The sequence below is a fragment of the Scomber japonicus genome, chromosome 18 (assembly GCF_027409825.1).
Source record: "Scomber japonicus isolate fScoJap1 chromosome 18, fScoJap1.pri, whole genome shotgun sequence".
In the NCBI taxonomy this organism is placed as follows: domain Eukaryota; kingdom Metazoa; phylum Chordata; class Actinopteri; order Scombriformes; family Scombridae; genus Scomber; species Scomber japonicus.
Genome location: NC_070595.1, coordinates 13251514 through 13274376, shown reverse-complemented (window position 1 = coordinate 13274376; position 22863 = coordinate 13251514). Strand labels below are relative to the sequence as shown.

Sequence of the window (22863 nt, the reverse complement as noted above, 5' to 3'; positions counted from 1 at the left end):
TTACATTTGAAAGACCGGGTTTGATCATAAGACAGGTTAGTTTGACACTTACAGTAAAACTCCTTCAGTCCAACATCTTAACAGGATTACTGCACAAAGAAGAGGTGATCAGATGTGAAGACCTACCTTTGGTCCAAGGCTCACACACGCAAGCAGCCCCAAAGAAAACTCACAATTTTACAGCTTAATTTTTTCTGATACTGAGGTAAGTGAAAATTGCTTTTTTTGGCATTTCTTTTTTCCCTCTACAGTTTAAAACTACTGTATATTGTTAGCTTCATCTTCTGTCACACACACTTTCACTCAGTGTTGTTTAACTGCAAAGATGACACAGTTCTTCTAACATGGCACATACAGGTTCTGAATGCAAATTATTCAAATTTACAGGTACAGATGTTAACAAACTCATTTTCATAATGTGTTAAGGATGGGTTAAAGAGAGTGCAGCCATTGAACAAACACCTGTCAGTCTCAGGATAAGAGTTTCTACTAAATGCCCTGAATGTAAATAAAAGGAGGAAGTGGAATGAACTGCGTGGTGTATAAATAGCTGCATCGTTGATGTCTAAGGTGTGTCAAACACCTCAGTCACATTTCACAACTAGTGTGAAAACACACTTCAATTTGAACTTCGAGGTCCTATTGCCACTCAGTCCAGTTCAACAAACAAGGAAAAAGTCAGAGGACATCTGGTGGACTGGTGGAGGGTCAAGAGCCAGATTGAGGACAGGACATATTTCTGGCCTCTTCTTCATAAATGTCTGGTATTTCTCCCATGGAGGAAGAGACCATCCGGACAGACGTGCAACCATGACGCTCCCTCTCATATTGAATTAGCTGCTTGACAGCATACAAACAGTTCCCTGCAATTACAATGTTCTGGTTTCTAGAGAAATATGATAAGTGTTGCAACCATGTATGTCCCCTACATTTAATAACTATGCAATTATAACAGCATAGGTGGTTGGCACGTTCCACTGCTGTTCTTGGTAACCATAAAATAAACTGCCAAAGCCCCAGTTTACTAACTGCAAACAGCAGAAATGTTCCTTCAATACTCATATCAACACTGCCAATATTTCAAGAGCTCTCATATATTCTGACTCTTACCAACAAATGGTGCCTTTCTCCAAATCTCAACCTATAAAATGTATATTTAAAGGATTTAAGTAAACAAGATAAACTACTACTACATTATTCACTGATAATTACCATTAATTAATTAATAGTTATCAATTATTAGTTATCAGTTAAACTTGCTTAAGAGTTAAAGGATAGTTTCACAATTTTTCAAGACTGTCAGTCTCAGTCCCATATGAACACAGAGAGAGGTTTTCCTCAGTGTAATCATTCCTCCTGTTCATAATGGCTATTAAAAGATCCCCTTCAATGTTGGGTGACTTTAATATTGACTGGCTTTCTTCAACCTGCTCACTTACCAAAAAACTCAAAGCTGCAACCAACATTTGCAATCTGTCACAATTAGTTAAACATCCAACCATAATCTATACTAACAAAACTGGAAAGTCATCCTCTACATGCACTGACCATATAAATTCAGCTGATTTATGCTCAAAACCAATATCAGTTCCCATTGGGTGCACTGATCATAATATAATAGCATTTACAAGTAAAGCTAAGGTTCCAAAGGCTGTTCCAAAAATAGTTTATGAAGATCTTACAAAAACTTTAATGAAAATGCATATAGAGAAGAGATTAAGAAATGACCATGGAACAATGTATTCAAATCCAGAAGTGGCATTAAATGTACTCATTAAACTAATCCTACCTATGGCTGACAGGTATGCACCTATGAAAATGTATGACTAAGCCAGTGGACATAGCTCAATATTTTGATGAATTTTTCACTAGTAAAATTAGCAAATTAATAAAAGAAATGTGTTTTGATAATGTGCAGTGTGGTTCTTATATATTGGGCAGAATAATGAAAGAAAGAATATGTAGGTTTGTGTTTAGTCCAATCAAAACAGTGGATGTTGTGAATCTCTGAGAAGCCTTCAGGCTTAGATGACCTGGATGGGAGATTATAGAAATGTGCAGATCATCAGCTGGCCAGTTCAATTGCTCATATTTTTAGAGCCTAAAATGTGGTATATGCCCACAAGAGTGGAAAGCAGTGAAGATCATACCATTACCTAAAAATGCAAAAACTGTGCTCACAGGTGAAAACAGTCGTCCCATAAGTATTCTGCCTGCTATGGCAACAATTATGGAGAAAATTGTTTTTTATGAAATACAGAACTATTTCTCTGAACATTGATTGTTTGTATACTCTCAGCATGCTTATAAGGATGGATATTCAACCTGTACTGCCCTTTCACAGATTATAGACAATAGCCTAATGGACATTGACAATAAGAAACTTGTAGGATCTGTACTGTTGGATTTCAGGGCGGCATTTGATATTATAGATGACAGATTATTATTAGAGAAACTCAAGTGTTATGGCTTCTCATCCTCGGCCGATCACAGAGAGTTTACTTTAATGAGGGACTATCTAACTCAATAATTGTATTGTCTGGAAAACCACAGGGGAGATGTCTAGGGCCACAAAATGCATTATACTAGGCTCCCAAAATGTGTTACAGTCAAATCCACAACTCAGTTTATCATTAAAAGGCATAGCGATTGAACAGGTAAAAGATACAAAACTGCTTGGTGTTACATTGGATAATCGGCTGTCATGGTCAACTCACAGGAAGAGGGTTATCTGTTATTGATAGATGTGCAGAGTTCTTGACATCAGAATCTGTGGTCTGGGTTATCCAGACCACAGATTATCCTTAATAAACTTCAAACAGTCCAAAATAGAGCAGCGCCTCAAGCCCTTTAGTGTAAAAAAAGGACTAATACTTTATATATGCACAAATGTTTATCTTGGCCTATGGTACAACAAAGACTATCAGGAAGTCTAATTTTGTTTCTTAGGAATGTGCATCAACAAAAAACCTAATTGTCTATACAAGCTAATGTATTACACTAATAACAGGCATAAATACTCTACAGACAGGTGGCAAAAGGAATGTTTACTATGCTGATACCAAAACCTAATGCAATGGAAAAAAAAACACTTATGTTTAGAGCCATGTCGAACTGGAATTTATTACCTTGTGTTATTACTGAAATCAAATTTAAGAAACAGCTTAAATTCTACTTCATGAATTCTCAATAACCAGTTTTTACATGTACATATACATTTGTGTGACTGTATAAATCCTCACCTGTATTAATATATATATGTATATGGATAGAGACCTGTCTTTTCTTTTCTGGTGTGGTTTGGGAGTTGTGAAGTTGTCGCTTCACCTTGATGTAAATCTGATTTGATGTAAAATGTGGATTAATATGATGTGCCGGGACACTGCCGGGCATGTTCATCCTGAACTAGTGGGGGGATTACATTCTTTTCTTTTCTGGGGTTTTTATTTCATTTTCCTCATTTTAGTGTGTTTTTATTTCCCTTGTATGCTTTGAATGTTGTTACTTTTTTGCATGCTCTCTTTCATCTTTTTTGTTGGATTGCATTTTTGTATAATGTTGTGGGTTTTTATAACAGTATTGTTTTTCTGTGTGGACCCCAGGAATAGTAGCTATTGCTCTGCACAATTACTAATGGGGATCATAATAAGCAAACAAAAAACAAACAACAGTTGATCACAGAGCTGTAAAAAAAAAAAAACAACACACAAATCAGGGCTTTCTTCAATTCTATATGTAATTAAAAATGCAATTTTACCAATCAATTTACATATAGATTTTAGAGAGTTCAAAATTATTTGTGCATTAAAAAAATCCTTGCCCATTATAACCATATCAAAACAATCAATAACAAAATCACCAAATTTTGGGTTCTTTACATTCAATTCTAAAATAACATTTTTAACATGGAATGAGCAGTTTTTGTAATAAATTATACAGTCAATCATTCCAGTTCATTGTTTACAGTAAAATGGAGATAATAAAGAAAATATAATGGTTGATGTAGGCCTACAGAGCTGCTGTCATTGTTTTTCCTCTCTGACCTCCTCGCAGCTGATTGGCTGCGTGTCATGTGACCTCACATCTGATTTGGTTGGATGTTGGATGTTTATTACAAAATTATATACAGATGCGTTTAACCCGTTTAACCGGAAGTATTACTTTGAAGTATCATGTTGTGTTCATAGACATATGTCTATATGGTTGTGTCTGGTAAGTGTTACTGCAGATCAATGTGGGTGACGTCAAACGTAAATATGGGCGGAGTCAACCCTTGGACCCCGCCCACCCTGAGGTCTGCGGTCTGCAGTCAGGGGTACTTGGGATGTTTTGCCCTCATCTCTCTGAAGCCATTTCTGGTTAACAACGCCTCACAGTACATCGCAATAGTCATCAACTTTTAGCCAGCTACTACTATGGCACAGGCGGCACAAGCCCTCGACGCAAACTCTCAGATCCAGGTGGAGCACGATAGAAAGCGTCGCCAGTTTGTCATAAGACTCAATGGTACGTTCAACACGTAAAAGTACTGTTAGCACGGGTAGCTGGCTAGTGTTAGCTCCGGGGTTGGTCCAAGTTAGCTTTCCTTGCTGCTAACATCTTCGTCGTGCTCTCACTGATAACTCCAGCTGCCATTTCACAAACAGGGACTGTCAGGGCTTTATTCTGGCTGTGTTTCCTGTCAGGAGCTGAGCAGACATCAGTGTTTGGTCGACGTCTTTTTTGACACATTTTCTTCGATCCTTTCTTGACAGTAAATTTGTACCCTTCAGTAGCATCCAGCCACAAAAGAAGACAGGTTATGTGGCATTTCTGCACATCAGCAATTCTGCTGAGAGAAACAACAACAACTTGTAGTTTCCTCTGCCCAAACCCCAAATGTCAGCTGCTTAAAAGACCTACCACTGCTATGTTTTACTTATAGATCTTTTAGTTTAGTAAGATCCAAAAATGAGTGGTGACCCTTGTTTTTATTTGGTGTAATATCAAAGTAGGAATTTATACTGGTTTGGTTCAGTTTGAAACCAAACTCCTAATGTTTTGGCATTTGATCTTTCAGTTTTTGAGGATAAACTAATTTATCACAATATTTTGGACCAACAATAATGTAGAGATGACTATAACTACAGTGCTTTTACTAAATAATTGAGAAAGAATTTAGATTTCTGGTAAATAATTATCAGTAATGTAATGTCATATCATTTTACTGTAATGTAATGCAGCTTTTAAAACCAGGAAAAGACAACACTTCTCGCCATGTCACGATATGCAAAATATAAGATCATATCTAGTCTAATATCATGATATGGATTTATTGCTCAGACCTGTATACAGGAGTGTTTATGTGCGTATATTTCCAGATCAGTTTCATTTAATGTTAAGGAAATAACTGTCAGTCATTAAACAGTTTAGATGATATAGTCTGTTACAGTTGTGTGAGATGTGTTTACAGCAAAATGGTGGAAGTGATTGTTCTATGAATGGTCTTTATCAATCTGTCTCTCTCCATCCAGCAACACCTTTCTTTTCCACAAGCACTTGCCTGTACTTGGCTACGTAGTGTGTTATTTTTTTATGGATATTATATGTTGACTGTGGCATCAGAGGTCTGAGTGCTCACTAGTACTGAGTTAAATCACTCCTGTGTGTTGTCTAACTGAGTGGACATGTTGTAGTATTATACAGTATCAGTCAAAAGTTAGGACGCACCCTCCCATTCATGACTTTTGACTGGTACTGTATAATACTACAACATGTACAGCAGCTGCCAACTAGATCAATAACTTTGGTTTCTTACACTCTCATGGTTTTAGTGCCCAGACTTTATAGTTAGCCCAGCATAAAACTGTGAAGTGTCCTGTAGCTTCACTGTGTTGTTGCCAAATGTCAAATGAGCAAATTGTGAAAATTAGCTATATAAAGTTTACCCTTGAACATTTACAACTGCATTTTAAAGTATCATCAATATCCCCGAGCAAAATGGGGTGAAGTAGTAAACTGGGTGGAGACAAACTTTTCAAACAAATGAAAGGGTTGACGTGTGTCTCCCCTTAAGGATCTCACGACCGAGCAGTTCTTCTGTATGAATACGTTGGGAAGAAGACGGTGGACTTGCAACACACTGAAGTTCCAGACGCTTACAGAGGGAGAGGAATAGCCAAACACCTGGCCAAGGTAAAGCCCCTAAAACTGGTTATTGTCATGATTCAGTGTTAAAAGAGAAAGTTGTCTTAAAGGCCCAACCATATTCATTTTAAGTATGTATGTAAAACTGTATTTTATATGTATAATAATGGTGTTTTTAATTGTTTGGATTGGACTACATTTAGTTTACATGTGAATCATTCATTGTAATTTCACCATGTCTCACATAAAAACTTTTAAACCTCATTTACAGTTTAAAGTCAGTGGGATGATGCGCTCATGAATACATCATGTAACCAACCAACCTGGTTTAAAATAAAAAGTGATCTCATCAGTTATATCTGGACTCCAGCACATCTGTCCCATTACATTCAAGATGAATCATTTGCTCTATAAAATGTCTGAAAACATTTTAACACTCCACCACCCAAAGATATTTAACTGTTACTGAAAACTAAATAAACCATAAAATATTCACATTTAAGAAGTTGTAATCAGAGAATTTGGACATTTATTTCTTTAAAAATGACTGAATGAACGATTAATAGATTATTAAAATAGTAGGTGATACATTTTCAATCGATAAATAAAAGGATACATTGTTACAGCTCTTCAGTGAATACTAACAAATGAAAATCTATGGCCACAATTTCCATTTAAACTGTTGTCAGATTGTGATTTTGTGCTTCTGTGATGACAGGCAGCCATGGATTTTGTGGTGGAAGAGGATCTGAAAGCCCACTTGACCTGCTGGTACATTCAGAAATATGTCAAAGAGAATCCTCAGCCTCAGTACTTTGAACATATCTATCAATGACCCGACATGGTGCCAAAAGACAAGAGAGGGAGAAAGAGACTCCCAGGGAGAGAAAATATGGCACCATGCTTTGGAGTTAGAGGCTGATAAACAACAAAAGACCTTCCGGGCATTGTTACACATGACACTTAGTGACTATAGAGGCAACTGGTCTCACAAGACTTTTGTGTGAATGTCGGGTCGCCTGGTCAGTTCTCTCCGTAACACGAGGACAAACACTCGGAAAGAGGAAGGGAATCGGCTGGCCACAACTTGTAAAAAAAAAAAGAAAAAGAAAAAGAAAAGAAGAGCAAGTAAACTAACCAAAGCTGAAGCCTGTTACCTCAGACAGAAACCTTCAGGGTGTAAACACATCAGTGGCTGGATGAAAGGGTTCAGGGTGTAAAGAGAGAACACGGGAGTCATGCGTTTCTGTCCTCCTTTGGACTCACTGCTTGTGAGCAGCGCTACAAGATGACCGACCCAGGTGTCTTTGTCCGTGGTGATTTTGATGGAATCAATAATTGCTTCATTGACACTCGGATGCTGATGACTTTTATATTTTGACCCCCTTTTGATATTTTTTTGGTTTCATTTTTTATCTTTTTTTCCCTTCAATCTTATAAATTGAGTTTCTTAGGGCTGAAACGCTTATTTAGTAGGCTGTGAATGCTAAAGAGCATCTTTGGAAATGTAAAGCAACTCAAAAGATGTATTTCTTTTCTAACTAACTGTTAAGAGGTATATGCATAATTTTGGTGGGTAATGGGTAGTTAAAAGTTGTATAATCTACATTTTGAAGACATTTATTTCCCCAAACTCATTATTTGGTTCCAGTGTTACTGTACCCACCTGTCTAGAGCCATAAAATAAATGACTCCAACATAATATAAACAGATCCTGATTCAGAACCAAAGAACACAAATTGAGGATTTTTACTACCTGCAAAGGCAATTCTGACCAAGCTTCAAAACATAACTCATCATTATCTCTATCGTATGTTTTGAATTTTAAAAACACACGTGTGAAAAAGTGGGTCTGAAGCCCGTCACTGCGGTGCAATACTTTTGTGTGGATGTGGATAAATATATCTGCTCACACCAGCATTTAAAAAAACAGCACTGCTAACTATATTCAGGGCATTTACATTGTTTGTTCTGTCATTCAGGAAAATAAGACTGGATGGCTGAAGCTCACACACCAATTTTCCTTGTTTTTGGGTCTGTTGTTTTTCTTGTTGTTTTGTCCATCTACCCACATGGCTCTTAAGCCTGCTGATGTCAAAATGATAAAGATCATCACAAAAGAAAATTTTAACTGAGAAAATGTTTTACTGTGGTTTCTCTATTTTGGCTCTTCGGGAGTCTTTGCTGTTGACAATCTCAAGTGTTGAAAGAGAAAAATACCTCAGGTAACACACACTGGCAGGACAGACATTAACATGCAAGGCAGAGCCTGTCTGCCTAAAAAATCACTTCGAGGTAACTGCAGGAAACAAAGTTCCCTTTGTAACACTTTGCGGTAGGTGGCACACACCTATTGAGAGGCCACGGTATTATTTCATTTTTGTGTTTGTATTTGTAAGTTTCCTCACGACTGCCTGATTTAACAGTTTTGGGCTGCTGCTCTACCACATGCGTCAAAATGTACCAACTCTTGTTATATTGTTTTGTGCTTGAAACTTTTTTTGTCAATTCTTGTTGTCTACAAATAAATGAATCAAATACTCATCACATTCTTCACGTGAAAGTATGTGTTTATGGTGAAACACACTGAGATGCTCTTACAGCCGAGTTCAAAGAGGAAATTTGATAACGTTGTTTTATACAGAGTGTATTTATCACGGTTTGAATGATCATATCCTGAAAATATGAAAGTTGTATTTACAGTTGCACTTCATGTTTTGCCAGCTATTGCTGCTTCTGTCTCCCTCAGCACTTCCGTAAATCTATCAAAGCCATTTCCCAACTAATTTGCAGCATGTTCCTGATCTGTTGATGCAGGAGGGGGACAATTAAAGCCACTAGGTGTAGGATTTGAAAAATATGTGCTTTGGCGCCATCTGGTGGTGTATTTAAGAATTACAATTGGCAGATATTGTCCTTAAAAGGACAAAAAATGAGCAGTAGTCTGATTCTAGTGCCGTTTTGATCCATGTAAACTAACAATGCATAAATACTTAATGATTATGTTTCACGCTGTTAACGTCACTTCATCATACAAGCAGTCACATCTGGTAGAACTATCCAGTTAACTATAACTGTAAGGCTTGATATAAAGCAGTTATTCCCAACCAGATTAAGGCTACTTTGAAAGATTATGGAATAGCTCAGCTCATTTGAAAAAATAGACATTATGATTTGGTACATAACAATTGTATCCACATATGTGTTGAAGATGGAAGCAAACACTCACGTAGGGTTACTAATTTATGTCACCGGTCTTAATACATTTATTGTAACATAACCAGTAAACTCCAATAAGCCAACTAAACAGGACACACCAGTTTAAATCAGCACATGCTGTGACTGAGAGTTTAGGAAAACTAGTTCCAGGCAAAAAATGTTGGAAACCATAATAGTCAACTTGTTGTCTGTCCACCACAGTTTTATTCCTGGCTGTGTGGACATTGAAATAACACTGAAATAGTAGTTAGATCTGTTTAAAATGTCCATAAATAACAACTGAGCAGCTAATTGGTTTGGAGGGGGTTGGGGTGCGTTACGGAAACATAGACTAATGATCCTGTCTGCAACTGCTTATCTTCACTCTTGATGACTTGGTTGATATTTATTTCATTATTAGTGAAATAAATAACACAGGAGTTATCATTTACCAATCAAAACAATAAGCAGGTTCTGTCTCTCTAAATGTCTTACATAAATTTAAAATATTCTTGTTGGGATATTGAAGTCAACCTACACTCCAAAATGAGTTTTGTTTATTGTTACTTCAGTTGGATGTTTGAGCTTCAGTGGTAATAAATGTGCACAGTTTGACACCTGAAGGTTATTTTCACATCCACCTGCTGAAAGTGGAAAGTTTCTCTGAGCATGATTTGTGATATTAAAAATAGTTTGGAGACAATCTTGGGCCAATATTCAACTCACACAAGTGTGATGTGGAAACTTGAAGCCTCCAGTGCTTGAGCATTGACTTTACAGTGAAGTGAGAGGCATGTTTTGTCCAGCAGGAAAACTTTAGAAATAAATAATATTTTCATATTCAAAAATTCTGCAGTTTTTTTAATGAGGGAGAAGGAGATGTCATTTTAAGGATTTTAACAAGACAATTGAACTTTTTTGTGGATAAAACGTACAGTCATGCATTATTGGCTTCACAGTTAAGTATTTTCCATGCATTTTAAAAAGTGTCTGGAGGGGATCTTATAAGCCCCTGAAGTTGCCACACAAGTTTAGCAACCTGGTTTAAACACTATCCTAAAGCCACAGTTTCACAGACAACATCGCCAATATTCATTATCGATCTTGGTTGGTGTTTATACGTCACAGATGCGTCATTTAACTCCCTGGTTCGTAAAGCTGTTACAATTGCTGTCACCGGAGTCGCATTTGGTTTCAGCTGATCTCACACAGACACACTCCTGTACGTGACCATTATATAGCTGTTCATCTAAAGCAGCTTCAGGTTACAGCACGCGGACACAGGCAGCCGCACGAGGACACAGGGACAGAGCACGCGACGGCACATTATGGGTACGTAAAAACACACCTGTCCTATTATAAAAACGACATATTGTGACACTTTATTATATACTATAATATGGTGTAACTGACTAAGCTGTGTGTATTTGCACAATTAAATGTGCCATAGTCTTAAAGATTTATTTTATCAGATTTTGTATGATTACATATTTAAATGTTTTTATTAACTTGCATTCATTTGTTTTTGGATTTATTTACATCTTTAAGGTCTGACCTCTCAAACTTCAATGCGCTATTATAAAATACGTGAAGGCAGGTACCCCGGACTTGTATAGCATTATGGGAAATGTAGTGCGCAGGCGCGTCCGAGCGATACGTCGACGCCTTAGCAATACTACATTACCCGAAAGGCTATGTGCTTTCATACGTCAGCTGCAATCACGGTTTGTATCTCCAACATGGCGTCGCTGGGAAGGAGGCGCGGTGTCCCAGTAAGCAGGGAGAGGTCAGTTACTCCACATCTTGGCCGTTAAACGACAATGTTTTAATGTGATACATCGTTTGGTCTTTGTCACCACTCGCCAGAGCCCGAACATGCGTACGGTGTCGGGCTTAAAGTTGAATGGCGAGCGCGACAACTGTGAATTTTATCCCACGGTTAGCTAACATTAGCTGGCTAACGTGTACAGCTAGCTGACGATATTAGCCAAGAATGAAACGAGCAGCTCATGTGATGTTTTGGTTGTTCAACACGAGCCGACAGCTTGTGCGTAAAGTTGCGTTTAACCGTGCATTGTTGCGGACGACCCACAAAACTACAGTTTACTAGCTACGCTGAATGTTTGTCGACCTGCCCTGAAAGTAAAAAGCCTCCTCAACTTACCCGGCCAGTCCTCCAACTTTCTACCATGCAAGCTAAGTCAGCGAGTCTTATCTAACCGACACATCATGTCCCTTTGCTCGGGTCACCCTACAACCTTTTAATGAGTATCCAATACTCATTAAAATCCTTTATCCCTTCAGCCAATGTCCCGCACTCTTTGAAACCGAGCAAAGCTTTGTGTTTGCATGTCAACCTGCACAGGAAGGCCTCAGAGAGATGACACTTGTCTCCTTCAGAGAAAATATACATTTCAAAGGAAGAAAAATCCATTTGCAGATATATTAGGACTAAAAATGATTTCTATTGTCTTTTAGTTATTGTCATTTTTTGTCGAGCTGCGATGGAAGGCCTCAGAGTGTTTATACTGATACACAAACATTTATTTGTTTTCTTTAGAGAAAACATACAGCTAAGATGAAGAAAAATCCATTTGCACACAAAAAATACAGATAGAAATTCAATTAAAACTTCAACTAATCATTGTAATTTATTTTTCAAGCTGAAACATATCATGTATCAATCAGAATCAGGTTTATTTCCAAGTAGGTTTGCACATACAAGGAATTGGCCTTGTTGTTGTGTTGCGTAACAGTCAAAAACATAAATAAAAAGAAGCACCTCTAATTAAAATAAATAAACTACAATGTGCATTCTGTAAAATCCAGTTAATCCAAACATTTGGGAATTTCCGCAACTGTTGTGGGAATAATTTGAAACGAGCATCATACTTCTATAAAGTGTGCTCAGTCACTCACCTCAGCTCATATTCTGGGAGTCATAGACATCAGCTTTTCATGAATATTGTATAATTTTCAGTGAACTATACTGACAACAATTAGTTGACAAATTAATTAGTTGCCAATTATTAATGTAATGGATAACTATTATGATAATCAATTGAATATTCAGAGTTGTCCTTTAAAAAAAATCTTAATTTTTATTTTCTATTTAGTTTTCTATGACAATAAACTGAATATTTTTGGGTTGTCGACTGTTGGTCAAGACAAAAGGTTTGAGGTTGCATGTTGGGTTTTGAGGAAACACCGGTTGACTTTTTTAAAAAAACAAGAAGTTCTAACATTTTATGCACCAATCAACTAATCATTTTATTGAGAAAATAATTAACAGGTCAATTGATAATGAAAATAACAATTTTTTGGAGTCCTAAACTAAACACTGACAAGTTATTGGACATGGAAATTGTGTGGAATTTAATAGTAATGAGCACTAAAGTTTATAAAACTCAGATCACAAAGTTCTTCACAAGGACAAAATGAACAAGAAACATGCACTATACACTTTACAATTATAATTATGTAATCAAGTAGTTGATATGAATAGAAACAACTTAATGTAAAATCTTGCATTAATGGAAGCAGATAACATAAATGACATGTTTTTTTGTTGTTGTTGTATTTACTAAAACCAGATATACAATTTAGGTTACAGATTATGTGTTAACTTGTGATATAGTTAACCGTCTGGAGAATCAATTAAGAAATCATTCAGATAAAATAACCACCTTGAAATTTTCATCGTCTTCACTATTAATGGAGAGGTTGTGTTGAAAGCCTCAGACGTACTGAGCCTTTTTACTCTACTTCCTATCCCTCCTCTCACTGTTCCTATGCTTGTGTTTCTTCGTCTGCACAGGGGAGTGATGGCGGCGACAGACTGCTACATTGTGCACGAGATCTACAACGGAGAGAATGCACAGGACCAGTTTGAGTATGAGCTGGAGCAGGCACTGGAGGCCCAGTACAAATACATTGTTATCGAGCCCACACGCATCGGAGATGAGACGGCCCGTTGGATTACAGTGGGCAACTGCCTGCACAAGACGGCTGTGTTGTCAGGTGCTGCTTGCCTCCTGACGCCACTTTCACTGCCCGCTGAATACTCGCGTTATGTGGCGTTGCCCGCCGGCGCCCTCAGTGTTGCCTGTTCTGCCCTCTACGGGATTTCATGGCAGTTTGACCCCTGCTGCAAGTACCAGGTGGAATATGACAGCCAAAAACTCTCGCGGCTGCCCCTGCATACGCTGACCTCCTCCACGCCCGTGGTATTGGTACGCAGGGATGACGTCCACAGAAAGAGACTCCATAATACGATAGCACTGGCTGCCCTGGCGTACTGCGCCAAGAAGATCTACGAACTCTATGCGGTATGAGAGCACCCTGAAGAGGATTTAAGAACCAACGGAGAAAAAGGAAAAACAAAGAAAAAAAACAGAACCTATCCACCCCCACATGTAAGAAAAGTGGAAGTCATGATCAGGCCCAGCAGTTAGCTCCACACACATGGTGGGTGCTTCCATTTTGAACTTTGAGCAGAGGGATATAGTTAAAACTAGAAGGAATTGTTTTTTCCCTTGCATTTCCTTTACTTCTATGTGACAACAACAGCACACCTATCTCTGTAGTACCCTTGCGCCTCCTTCCCTGTGCCCTCCACCTGCATCCTTCACACACATGAAGCCCGTGCACAAGGGTATGGCAGCAGTTCCTCTGGACTGACTCGTGTTGCGGTTGAGACGGACAGACATGTTTTGAGTACCAAGCTCTTTACCCGTTCCCTCATAGTTTTACTGTACCCCTTTGTTGCTGATCAGTACATCACCCTTTCATTAAACATTAGGATATTTTAAACTCACTTTTCTGTATTTTATTTTACTTTTTTTCATTAAATGGATTCTACATGATGTCCAGAAAAGAGCAAATAACTGCAACTTATTTGAGATTGTGTCCTGTTCATGTAGATTTTCTTGTTCAGAAGAATGCAAGTAAGATCATGTGTGACAGTGATTGTGGCTCAATGTTCTCTTTTCAAACACTAAAAAGACTAACTTTTGAGAAGTCCCATTTCACACATGTAGAGGTTAAATCCTTCCCATAATGTATATTATATTAACATCAAGTCAAACCCTGATAATAGAAATTTAAATATTGACACGTTTTGACACTACAATGAGTAATTACAAAGCAAATTCTAAATTCAGACACAATGTTTATCCAGTGGTGTGTGTGCTGTTCAGCAGTTTCAAGATTTTGGGTCCCAGAACGAGTACTGCTCATGAGATGAAGTGAAGGATGAGTTGTAAGGTGTGTAACAATATTCAGTTGAATATTTCAGACATGAAAAAATGAATGCAGATTGCAATGCTCATTTTTCTGTGTTAGCAGGAAATGAGACATTTGAAACCTCTTGAAGGCATGTCTGTTCATAGAGTTTGCTAGAGATGAAAGTTTGGTGTAAATCCTTCAACAGATCTTACAAACAGTGTGTCAGACATTAAATCCATCTGTAATTTTAAAGGTTTGAACATTCTGGAGGTGTTCCAGTAAATGTCATCAATCATTGTGCCAACAGGCCACTCTGATAGGTAGGAATTAATCACATAAATATTAAAGTTTTGCCTTCACTTCATCACAGTATTTTGTCTGCAGTTTCTGATACGAATGGAGGATTTGTAGCATGTTTTACACTGGTTTAGAAAGAGAGAAAATAGTCGAGTTCACTTCATGAAATATTCAACTGTTGACACTTATACATATCTTTCACCTGACCTGAAATCTAGGAATTTTAAAATCAGGTGCTTTTGTGTTTTTTACCTCCATAAATGGTGCTTACAGCAGTTATCTGTACAGTTACTTAACAGTTGTGTACTGTTTAAAAGCAGCAGCTCCTCAGACCACTGAGACGCAGGTCTCTGCCTGTAATGTGGACAAGATTCACTGTGCTCCACTTGGCTTTTGTGTTTAGAGCTGGAAAAACCGCAGGATAAAGTATACAATTAAATGCATTCATGCACACAGTGTATGCCAAACATCCCAGTGCTCCTGCCTTGCACCTTACATCTACTTTATGGGCTGAGCAGATCTGATGTGAGGAGACAGAAACGCTGAAGCAGAGGACTGAGTGCTCAGAGGGACTGCCAGAGAAAACCTCATCAGTTAGCTGATTTGTGACCAGAGCAGGCTAATTATCTGTCAGCTGAACAGCTTCTGACAGCAGTGCTGCTACACAGGACTTATTGATGGACTGGCTGTTTATTAACCATTTTAGAGTAGCACTGCTGGGTCTGGTGGCATAGAAATATCCCAGTCATCATAAAAAAAAAAAACATTTGACTATGGTTGGATGACAGGTCAGTATTTAGTCAAGTCCCTTTTCCCAGTTGTTTTCCTATTCCTGTTTCTTTTCAGGCTGCTTGGAAGAAAAGTTAGATACATATGATGTATAAGAAGAGTTAAGTTCCAAATGTAAGAAGTTAAAAGATACAGAAAAGAAGACACATAGGCATTGATGGTTATACACAAATCATATAATCATATAAATCTGCTGAAGAGAAATGTTATACAGAGATTTACCCACAAACTTGAGTCATATTCTTTGCAATGAGTCTTTTTTCCACTAGAGAAGGAAAAACACTTGTGACATGCCCCTTTAATAAACTTGAATATCTCAGTAGCTTTTTCAGAACAGCATGTCCTAGTAGTTCAGCTGTTTGAAGAAAAATGTACTTAAGTCAAAAATGAAGCCCGTTTGTCTGCTTGTTTTCTTCAGTAGAAAAAAAAACCCTGGACAAATATTTACAGAGCCCATAAGTGCTACAACACAACAACGCTCAGGCGTATAAAAAAAAATGCAATCCCCGTCATTCCTTTCGGTTGAACGCCGGAGAACACCGGCTGACAGTAGGTCGCGTCTACATGGTAACCCTACCTTTGCGAAGTATCTCGCGAGAGTGGTTCAAACACGCTCTTTCATTACCTGTAACTATTTTTTGCGCCTAACCAGATCTTAACCACAGCGTTGCCACATCGTAACACGTAATTATTTATTAAAATGACAAACAACGTGGAAAATGAATTAAATATGCGTGCAACTATCGCGAGAATTAATAATCTAGGGTTACCATGTAGGCACAACTGAACCCGGTAGTACACGCCAGTCAGTAAATCCTGTTTGTGAGACGAGCCCGGTACTGCCCAAAGCAACGACCCACGCTGTTATTGTTGTGTTGAACAACGGAACAACTACCCAGGTGAGCTGTAGTTAATGTAACACTATCACTAGTGTATGAGTTAGTTACTGTGTGAAAGCTAAATGACATTAGCATTAGCATCCCCATCCATTTATCTCAGTTCACTAACTACTAGCCTGCCTGTGCAGCTCATGGGAAGCTCAGTGTGTTTAGTTGTAAATAAGGTTTTTACATCTAACTAACTTTATATGATATGTATATTATCATAACATGAACCAAGCCTGTGTCACTAAATGTGCTAATTGGTGCATGCAAATGTGTTTATTCGTGGTTTCAAACAATAAATAGCTCAGCATAAGCACTACTTTTTGTCATAAATCACACATTTAAGCAGCAAGGTGCTGTATAATCTACAACTTCTAGGGAAGTTGTAGTGTAAATACGAGGATTTATGTTATGTAGGATAGTTGAGTTGTTTTACTCACAATCAGGGTTATGCACATCTGCAATGACAGACTTCAGAAGGACATTTAGAAAGCACACACAAGAAAACAGTCTTTCTCCACAATGTTCTCTATTTTTTTCACTCCATTCCAATTACTCAGGTGTTGAGTATCCACCTGGTAAACTCACTTGTTAAAGGACCAACCAACACTAAGTACTGAGGAAATGAAGATTGGAGAGAATGGAGAGGAATTGCTGAATTGTACTTCTGAGATCCTAAGTACAAAAAATTGGAAGCTATGCAAATCTTTCCACTAGCAGTGTAGTACAAGGAAACTTGTTATTGACTAAATATCATATTATTTTCTGATCATTGTTTATTCTGTTTCATGTTGTTTCCTCCTTGTAGATACATTTCTGACACTTTTTAAATGTTGTTAAATGTTGTGATCTAATCTGATTGAGTGTGTGCTAACATATTTAGTAGTAGTTTTTGTCACTGCTGCCATGCTTGTTGTTTCTGTTGTGCTTTGGAAACAGAACCAATGGAAGAGGCTTAACTAAATGGGTACATTAAAACATCCTCAATCCTATTGGCATGAGAGCTTTCAGAGCACACATGTCAAAGTCACACTTGTTGAAAGTCATTTTAAATTTTTTCCAACAAAAAATGGTGTTTGCTCACAGAGCCAGTTAATCAACAAACTTTTTTTTCTTTAATGTGATGTTCAGGTAATAAACACCTTCAGATAATCATGTAGATGATCATACAGAGCTGACAAAACAAAGCTAAATTTTACATTTTTATATCTCTAACCAGTAAATGTTTATTCCATAATAAAAACTAATTTAATGTAGCCTATTGTTTTTAATGGAGCTCAGGAATCACCTATAGCTTGATTCCCAGACAAAGTAGGTCTAAAGCATGATAGCAGTGATAGCTATTCTCATAGGGACTGGGACTGTCAGCCATGGAGCGCATCATGGGAGGAGGAGTGCTGCCGCTGGCTTTAGCAGGTGTTGGGGTCTTGATGATGTACCGGATACTCGTCCGGCTAAGAGCAGGAGCCTCTCTGAAGGACACTGTGGTTGTCATCACTGGAGCCAGCTCTGGACTCGGGAAAGGTCGGTGTCTAACATACAAGGCATTCTCTACAAATCAAGTCTCACTGATATGCAGCAGTGGTGAGATCGCGTATTTTCACACGTGTATGTATGTGTATTGCAGAGTGTGCACAGGTCTTTCATGCTGCAGGAGCACGGCTCGTACTGTGTGGACGAGATGCAAACCGCCTGCAGCAGGTTGTTGAGGAGCTTACAGCAAGTTCAGCAGAGACACAGCGTAAGGTGTGTGTGCACACACTCACACAGCGTCAGACCAAAAGGTTTCTGGTTCTCAGACCATTTAGGCTGCTGATGGTCTGAGATGTATTCTAACCAGAATCCCTGCTCTGTCTTCAATAACACTTTACAACTGTGTAATACCTAATGTAAATCATTTTGAATTTAAAACAAAATGTTGAAGTAGAAAAGTATATTTTTCTCAAGATAGCTTTAGTAATCATGATTCCTATTTGGAAATGAAAAAAAAATAGATAGACATACAGACAGGCAGATGGATGGATAGATAGATAGATAGATAGATAGATTTTAAAGTAACAAATGCTATTTAAGTCTAAATGATATAAAATACATAACTAGACTATCTCTGTGTCTGTGTTCATGGATGTCAGCATTGAGTGTAGGTTACTAAATATTGATACCTGAATAATATACACAACATGCATATTATAATAGCATATACAGACAGTCCCCAAACGATTATCGAAGTATTAATCTGAAATACAACAAACTAAAATAAAGGTCCAGGTGGGCAGTCTGTCTTCATTGCCAGCGGAGAGTCACTCTACAGACTAATGACATTATTTAAACCAGATGTTGACCAGTGATTTAATCACATGAAGGCAGCGAGAGATGAAATAACTGTTTTGCTCTGTTCATCTACCAGACTCACACTCTCAGCACCGTTATCTTCGACCTGGCGGACACAGACTCTGTGGAAAGAGCTGCAGAGGAGATCCTGAGGTGTTACGGACAAGTGGATGTCCTCATCAATAATGCTGGAATCAGTTACCGTGGCAACATACTGGATACCCACATTTCGGTGCAGCGGGATGTTATGGAGACAAATTACTTTGGGCCCATTGCTCTTACTCAAGGTTAGTGAGGAGCACAGCCTGGACTGTTGAATGTTTGATAGCTTTTTTATAACCTGAACAGAATTAATGAAGTATGTGGTGTATAAAAAGGCAGAAATACACATAATTACTAATAATGACAATATACTAACATGTATAAATTTTAATGGACATTTTCAGATTTTATAGTAGAGCACAATATTTAAAATTTTTCAAGGGTGTTCTCTATTGTTTTTTTGTTTTTGTTGTTGTTTTGTTTTGTTTTGTTTTGTTTTTGTTTTGTTTTGTTGTTCTGTTTTGTTTTTTCGTTGCTCAGGGTGACATTATTTTATACACAGATCTGACTTAAGTTTTAACAGTCATCAATTAAACAACAAAGGAAGTTCTCACGCTAGCTGATGTGCTTATTAGCAATCTAAGTTACATAACTATTAGCTTTATACTTGAGTACATACAAGCTACATAAACATACATATATGCATACACACGTACATACATACATACATCATTTGCATTCTACAGTAATATACATACATACCTACATACATAGGCCTACATGTACATACACACACACGTACGCCCTTCCTTTCTCTCCTCTCTACCCCAACCGGTCGAGGCAGATGGCCGCCCACTCTGAGTCTGGTTCTGCCTGAGGTTTCTTCCTGTTTAAAAGGGAGTTTTTTTCTTGCCACTGTTGCTCATGTGGGAATGTTGGGTCTCTTTAAAATTAAAACCTGAAGAGTTCGGTTTAGAACCTGCTCTATGTGTAAAGTGCCTTGAGATAACTTTATTGTGATTTGGCGCTATACAAATAAAGATTGATTGATTGATTGATGACACATGCACGTACGAATATACGACGTGCACATGTGGCACGTATCACTACACACAGGTACTTGGGGTCTCAGTCATAGAGGCCATCATTTTTATGTGTAACAAAAAAACAAAACAAAACAAAAACAACAAAGTCAATACTAGTGAAGAACCGTAATATTATTGTAGACATGTAACATAATCCGTTTCCAAGTATTAGAGGCGGAGGAGTCAATTGAGTTAGACATTTGCTCTAGGCTCAACAATGTTTCGAATGTTTCGGTGTTCGCTATTGTTTACTTCTTCTTTCCTCCCCTCACAGCTCTCCTTCCCTCCATGGTTCACCGGCGTAGTGGCCATGTTGTCGTCATTAGCAGTGTCCAGGGCAAGATAGCCATTCCTTACAGATCAGCTTGTAAGTTGTCTTTACTTAAACAGATAGCCTTTACTGTCCCATGGGGAAATTAGTTTTCACAATATGTCAAAGCACCACCAAACATTGAACAATACACACACACACACACACTGTACAAACACCACCAAACATTGAGAAACATATGACTACACACACACTGTACAAACACCACTTAACATTGAGCAACATATAAATACACACACACTGCACAAACACCACCAGACACTGAACAGCTGACACATATATCACACTTATTTAATTAAAGCAAAAAAAAAAAAAAAACAACTCAAGATGTTTTTGTGGAAATGAAGTGGGACTCTGGTTTGTGCTCACTGATCAGATGCAGCCTCGAAGCACGCCACGCAGGCCTACTTTGACTGCTTACGGGCAGAGGTCGAGCATTGTGGGATTTCAGTGTCTGTGATCAGTCCTGGGTACATCCGAACCAACCTGTCGCTCAACGCTGTCACAGGAGACGGATCCAAGTATGGAGGTGAGGCTGAGAGGAAAATGTGTTTACAGGAAAGACAAAGAAATATTAATCAGTGTGATGAATATGTGACTGTAGAAATCAGCAAGGGGGCAAACACTTTTTTTCACTGCACTGTATGACTGATGTGTGTACAAAAAGCTACAGCAAGTTTATTTGTAGAGCACCTTTCAACACCAATGCAATCCTAGCTGCACATATAAAAAGGCATTAAGATGAATTATAAAAGAAACACACAATGGATGTATAAATAGGATTTAAAGACTAAATTAAATGGAAGATTAAATAAGATCAAATGGAATAAATCATTAATGTTTCATGGTTCTTTTCTGTGCAACGCTGCTTTCAGTTTTGGACAAGGCCACAGCAACAGGCCGGGACCCCAGGGATGTGGCGCAGGCAGTTCTGAGGGCAGTCCGTAAGAGGAGCAAAGATGTCGTACTGGCAGGACTTCTGCCCACCGTCGCCATCTACCTCCGCACACTATGGCCCGCGCTATTTTTCAAGCTCATGGCCTCTCGTGCCCGCAAGGAGCAGAAACCTAAGGATGAGTGAGGAGCCTGCAGCTCACAGAGGCAAACAGACCTAAATATGAAACTGACTGCTTCACATGAAGGCTGAAAGGACAAGAGATGTGAGGACTTGCAGTACTACACAAACACTTTCAGTAAACAGCCATATTGGGCGTGTTTGCTGTGTTGCTAGTCTAACGTGTGAAATAAACCAAAAATTTGTAAGTACATAGTAACAGGTTCTAATGGTGTTTATTTTTATTATTCTGTGGTTTACCAGAGGCCTGTGTCAGGAAGCAGGTTCAACTTAGTCTGACTCTGCTTTGGTGAGCTCAGCCAGATGTGGGCCATCCTGGATAACCAGTTTACATTTTGTTTTACAAAGTTAGGAAGCAAATGTTTAAGTCAAGCCTGATGTTGCCTAAAACGTAACAGAATGATCCCAGTGGTTTCTCTTCCACACAGTGTGGCATACAGCTTATACAGCTTAACTAAACACTGGTATTGGATCGGTACTCAGGATCTGCCAATACGGGTATCGGGACTGAAAAAGTTGCATCATCCCTACCTAACTTTATGGACAGACATGCAGGATTTGTTGACAGTATCTTGATGCTGTTTGGATTTAACAGTTGCCCTTGACGACAGCAAAGCACACAGTGAAAATGTCTTTCTATATGTGGTACAACACCGGACTTGTTTCTGGATCATCTTCATTGTGGTTTACTGAGTACAGTCCTGAAAGTGAATTTCAGGTCAAAGAGCTTTTAATATACGTATAGGAAGGAAACCCAGCATCTAAAAACCTTTCATAGTGTTCAGTTTGATATCATGTTCGAGTTTTGATTTCAGTCCAATTCCCTTTTCAACCGTTTCATGTAATAACAGCAGATGAGCAACATTATTCCTGCTATTTTATTTCAGTGTTTCATTGTTTAATAAATGTTTAAGCTGGGATGAAATGTGTTTTCTTTTAAACGACAGCCCTCTTAACATGGGGACTCAGTACTGGGCCCAATGATAAACCAGAACCTTAAACACATTAGAATCCAAAGGTCACAAAATATTATTAAGTTTGACTTTAACAGGTTGTAAACACAGAAACACACAAGTTGTTTTGTTTTTTTATAACTATCTTTATACACAGAATAAAAACACCTTTTACAAACTGAAAACTTTAAACAACAGGTTTTTCCTTTTTAGATCTTAATATTAAGTTAAACAGAAACATTTTTCTGAAATGTTAACAATAAATAGTCCAAATAACAATTTACATTATGTTACAAAAGCGCAGTGAATACTGGAATTGCCATTTGTACAAATAAATCCTTCAACAAAAAAAAACAAAAACAAAAAAACATGCCAGATTCAAAGATAAAACCTGCTGTTTATTCCTCATTAAGAACCATCTTCATTGTTTTTTAATCTAGTGTGAGAAGATAAAACCTTTCCCAAATGAATAATCATAAGAGCTTTTACACTTTGCCCCCTAAAAGGTGCTCAAAGGAGACCAACG

The 22863-nt window shown here is 38.0% G+C and overlaps 3 protein-coding genes across 3 annotated transcripts; all 3 read left to right on the top strand.

Moving 5' to 3' along the window:
• Nucleotides 1-4352: 4352 nt before the first annotated feature.
• natd1 (protein NATD1) lies at nucleotides 4353-8634 on the top strand. Its single transcript, XM_053338378.1, has 3 exons — nucleotides 4353-4506; nucleotides 6056-6174; nucleotides 6845-8634. The coding sequence occupies exons 1-3, from the start codon at nucleotides 4416-4418 to the stop codon at nucleotides 6959-6961; spliced, it is 327 nt and encodes a 108-aa protein (XP_053194353.1). The 5' UTR covers nucleotides 4353-4415; the 3' UTR covers nucleotides 6962-8634.
• Nucleotides 8635-11062: 2428 nt separating this feature from the next.
• tmem11 (transmembrane protein 11) lies at nucleotides 11063-14896 on the top strand. Its single transcript, XM_053338196.1, has 2 exons — nucleotides 11063-11110; nucleotides 13142-14896. Exons 1-2 carry the CDS (start codon nucleotides 11064-11066, stop codon nucleotides 13656-13658), a joined length of 564 nt encoding a protein of 187 aa, XP_053194171.1. The 5' UTR covers nucleotide 11063; the 3' UTR covers nucleotides 13659-14896.
• Nucleotides 14897-16424: 1528 nt separating this feature from the next.
• On the top strand, nucleotides 16425-22251 carry dhrs7b (dehydrogenase/reductase (SDR family) member 7B). Its single transcript, XM_053338106.1, has 7 exons — nucleotides 16425-16535; nucleotides 17873-18044; nucleotides 18148-18266; nucleotides 18928-19138; nucleotides 20253-20345; nucleotides 20686-20838; nucleotides 21185-22251. The coding sequence occupies exons 2-7, from the start codon at nucleotides 17891-17893 to the stop codon at nucleotides 21388-21390; spliced, it is 936 nt and encodes a 311-aa protein (XP_053194081.1). The 5' UTR covers nucleotides 16425-16535; nucleotides 17873-17890; the 3' UTR covers nucleotides 21391-22251.
• Nucleotides 22252-22863: the final 612 nt, after the last annotated feature.

Excerpts from the sequence above, each read along its gene's own strand:
- natd1 (XM_053338378.1), top strand. The coding sequence starts at position 4,416 with ATGGCACAGGCGGCACAAGCCCTCGACGCAAACTCTCAGATCCAGGTG. Across the intron at positions 4,507-6,055 it reads GTTTGTCATAAGACTCAATG|GATCTCACGACCGAGCAGTT; the intron begins GTACGTTCAACA and ends TCTCCCCTTAAG. Across the intron at positions 6,175-6,844 it reads TAGCCAAACACCTGGCCAAG|GCAGCCATGGATTTTGTGGT; the intron begins GTAAAGCCCCTA and ends CTGTGATGACAG.
- tmem11 (XM_053338196.1), top strand. The coding sequence starts at position 11,064 with ATGGCGTCGCTGGGAAGGAGGCGCGGTGTCCCAGTAAGCAGGGAGAG. Across the intron at positions 11,111-13,141 it reads GTCCCAGTAAGCAGGGAGAG|GGGAGTGATGGCGGCGACAG; the intron begins GTCAGTTACTCC and ends TCGTCTGCACAG.
- dhrs7b (XM_053338106.1), top strand. The coding sequence starts at position 17,891 with ATGGAGCGCATCATGGGAGGAGGAGTGCTGCCGCTGGCTTTAGCAGGT. Across the intron at positions 18,045-18,147 it reads CAGCTCTGGACTCGGGAAAG|AGTGTGCACAGGTCTTTCAT; the intron begins GTCGGTGTCTAA and ends TGTGTATTGCAG. Across the intron at positions 20,346-20,685 it reads CATTCCTTACAGATCAGCTT|ATGCAGCCTCGAAGCACGCC; the intron begins GTAAGTTGTCTT and ends CTCACTGATCAG.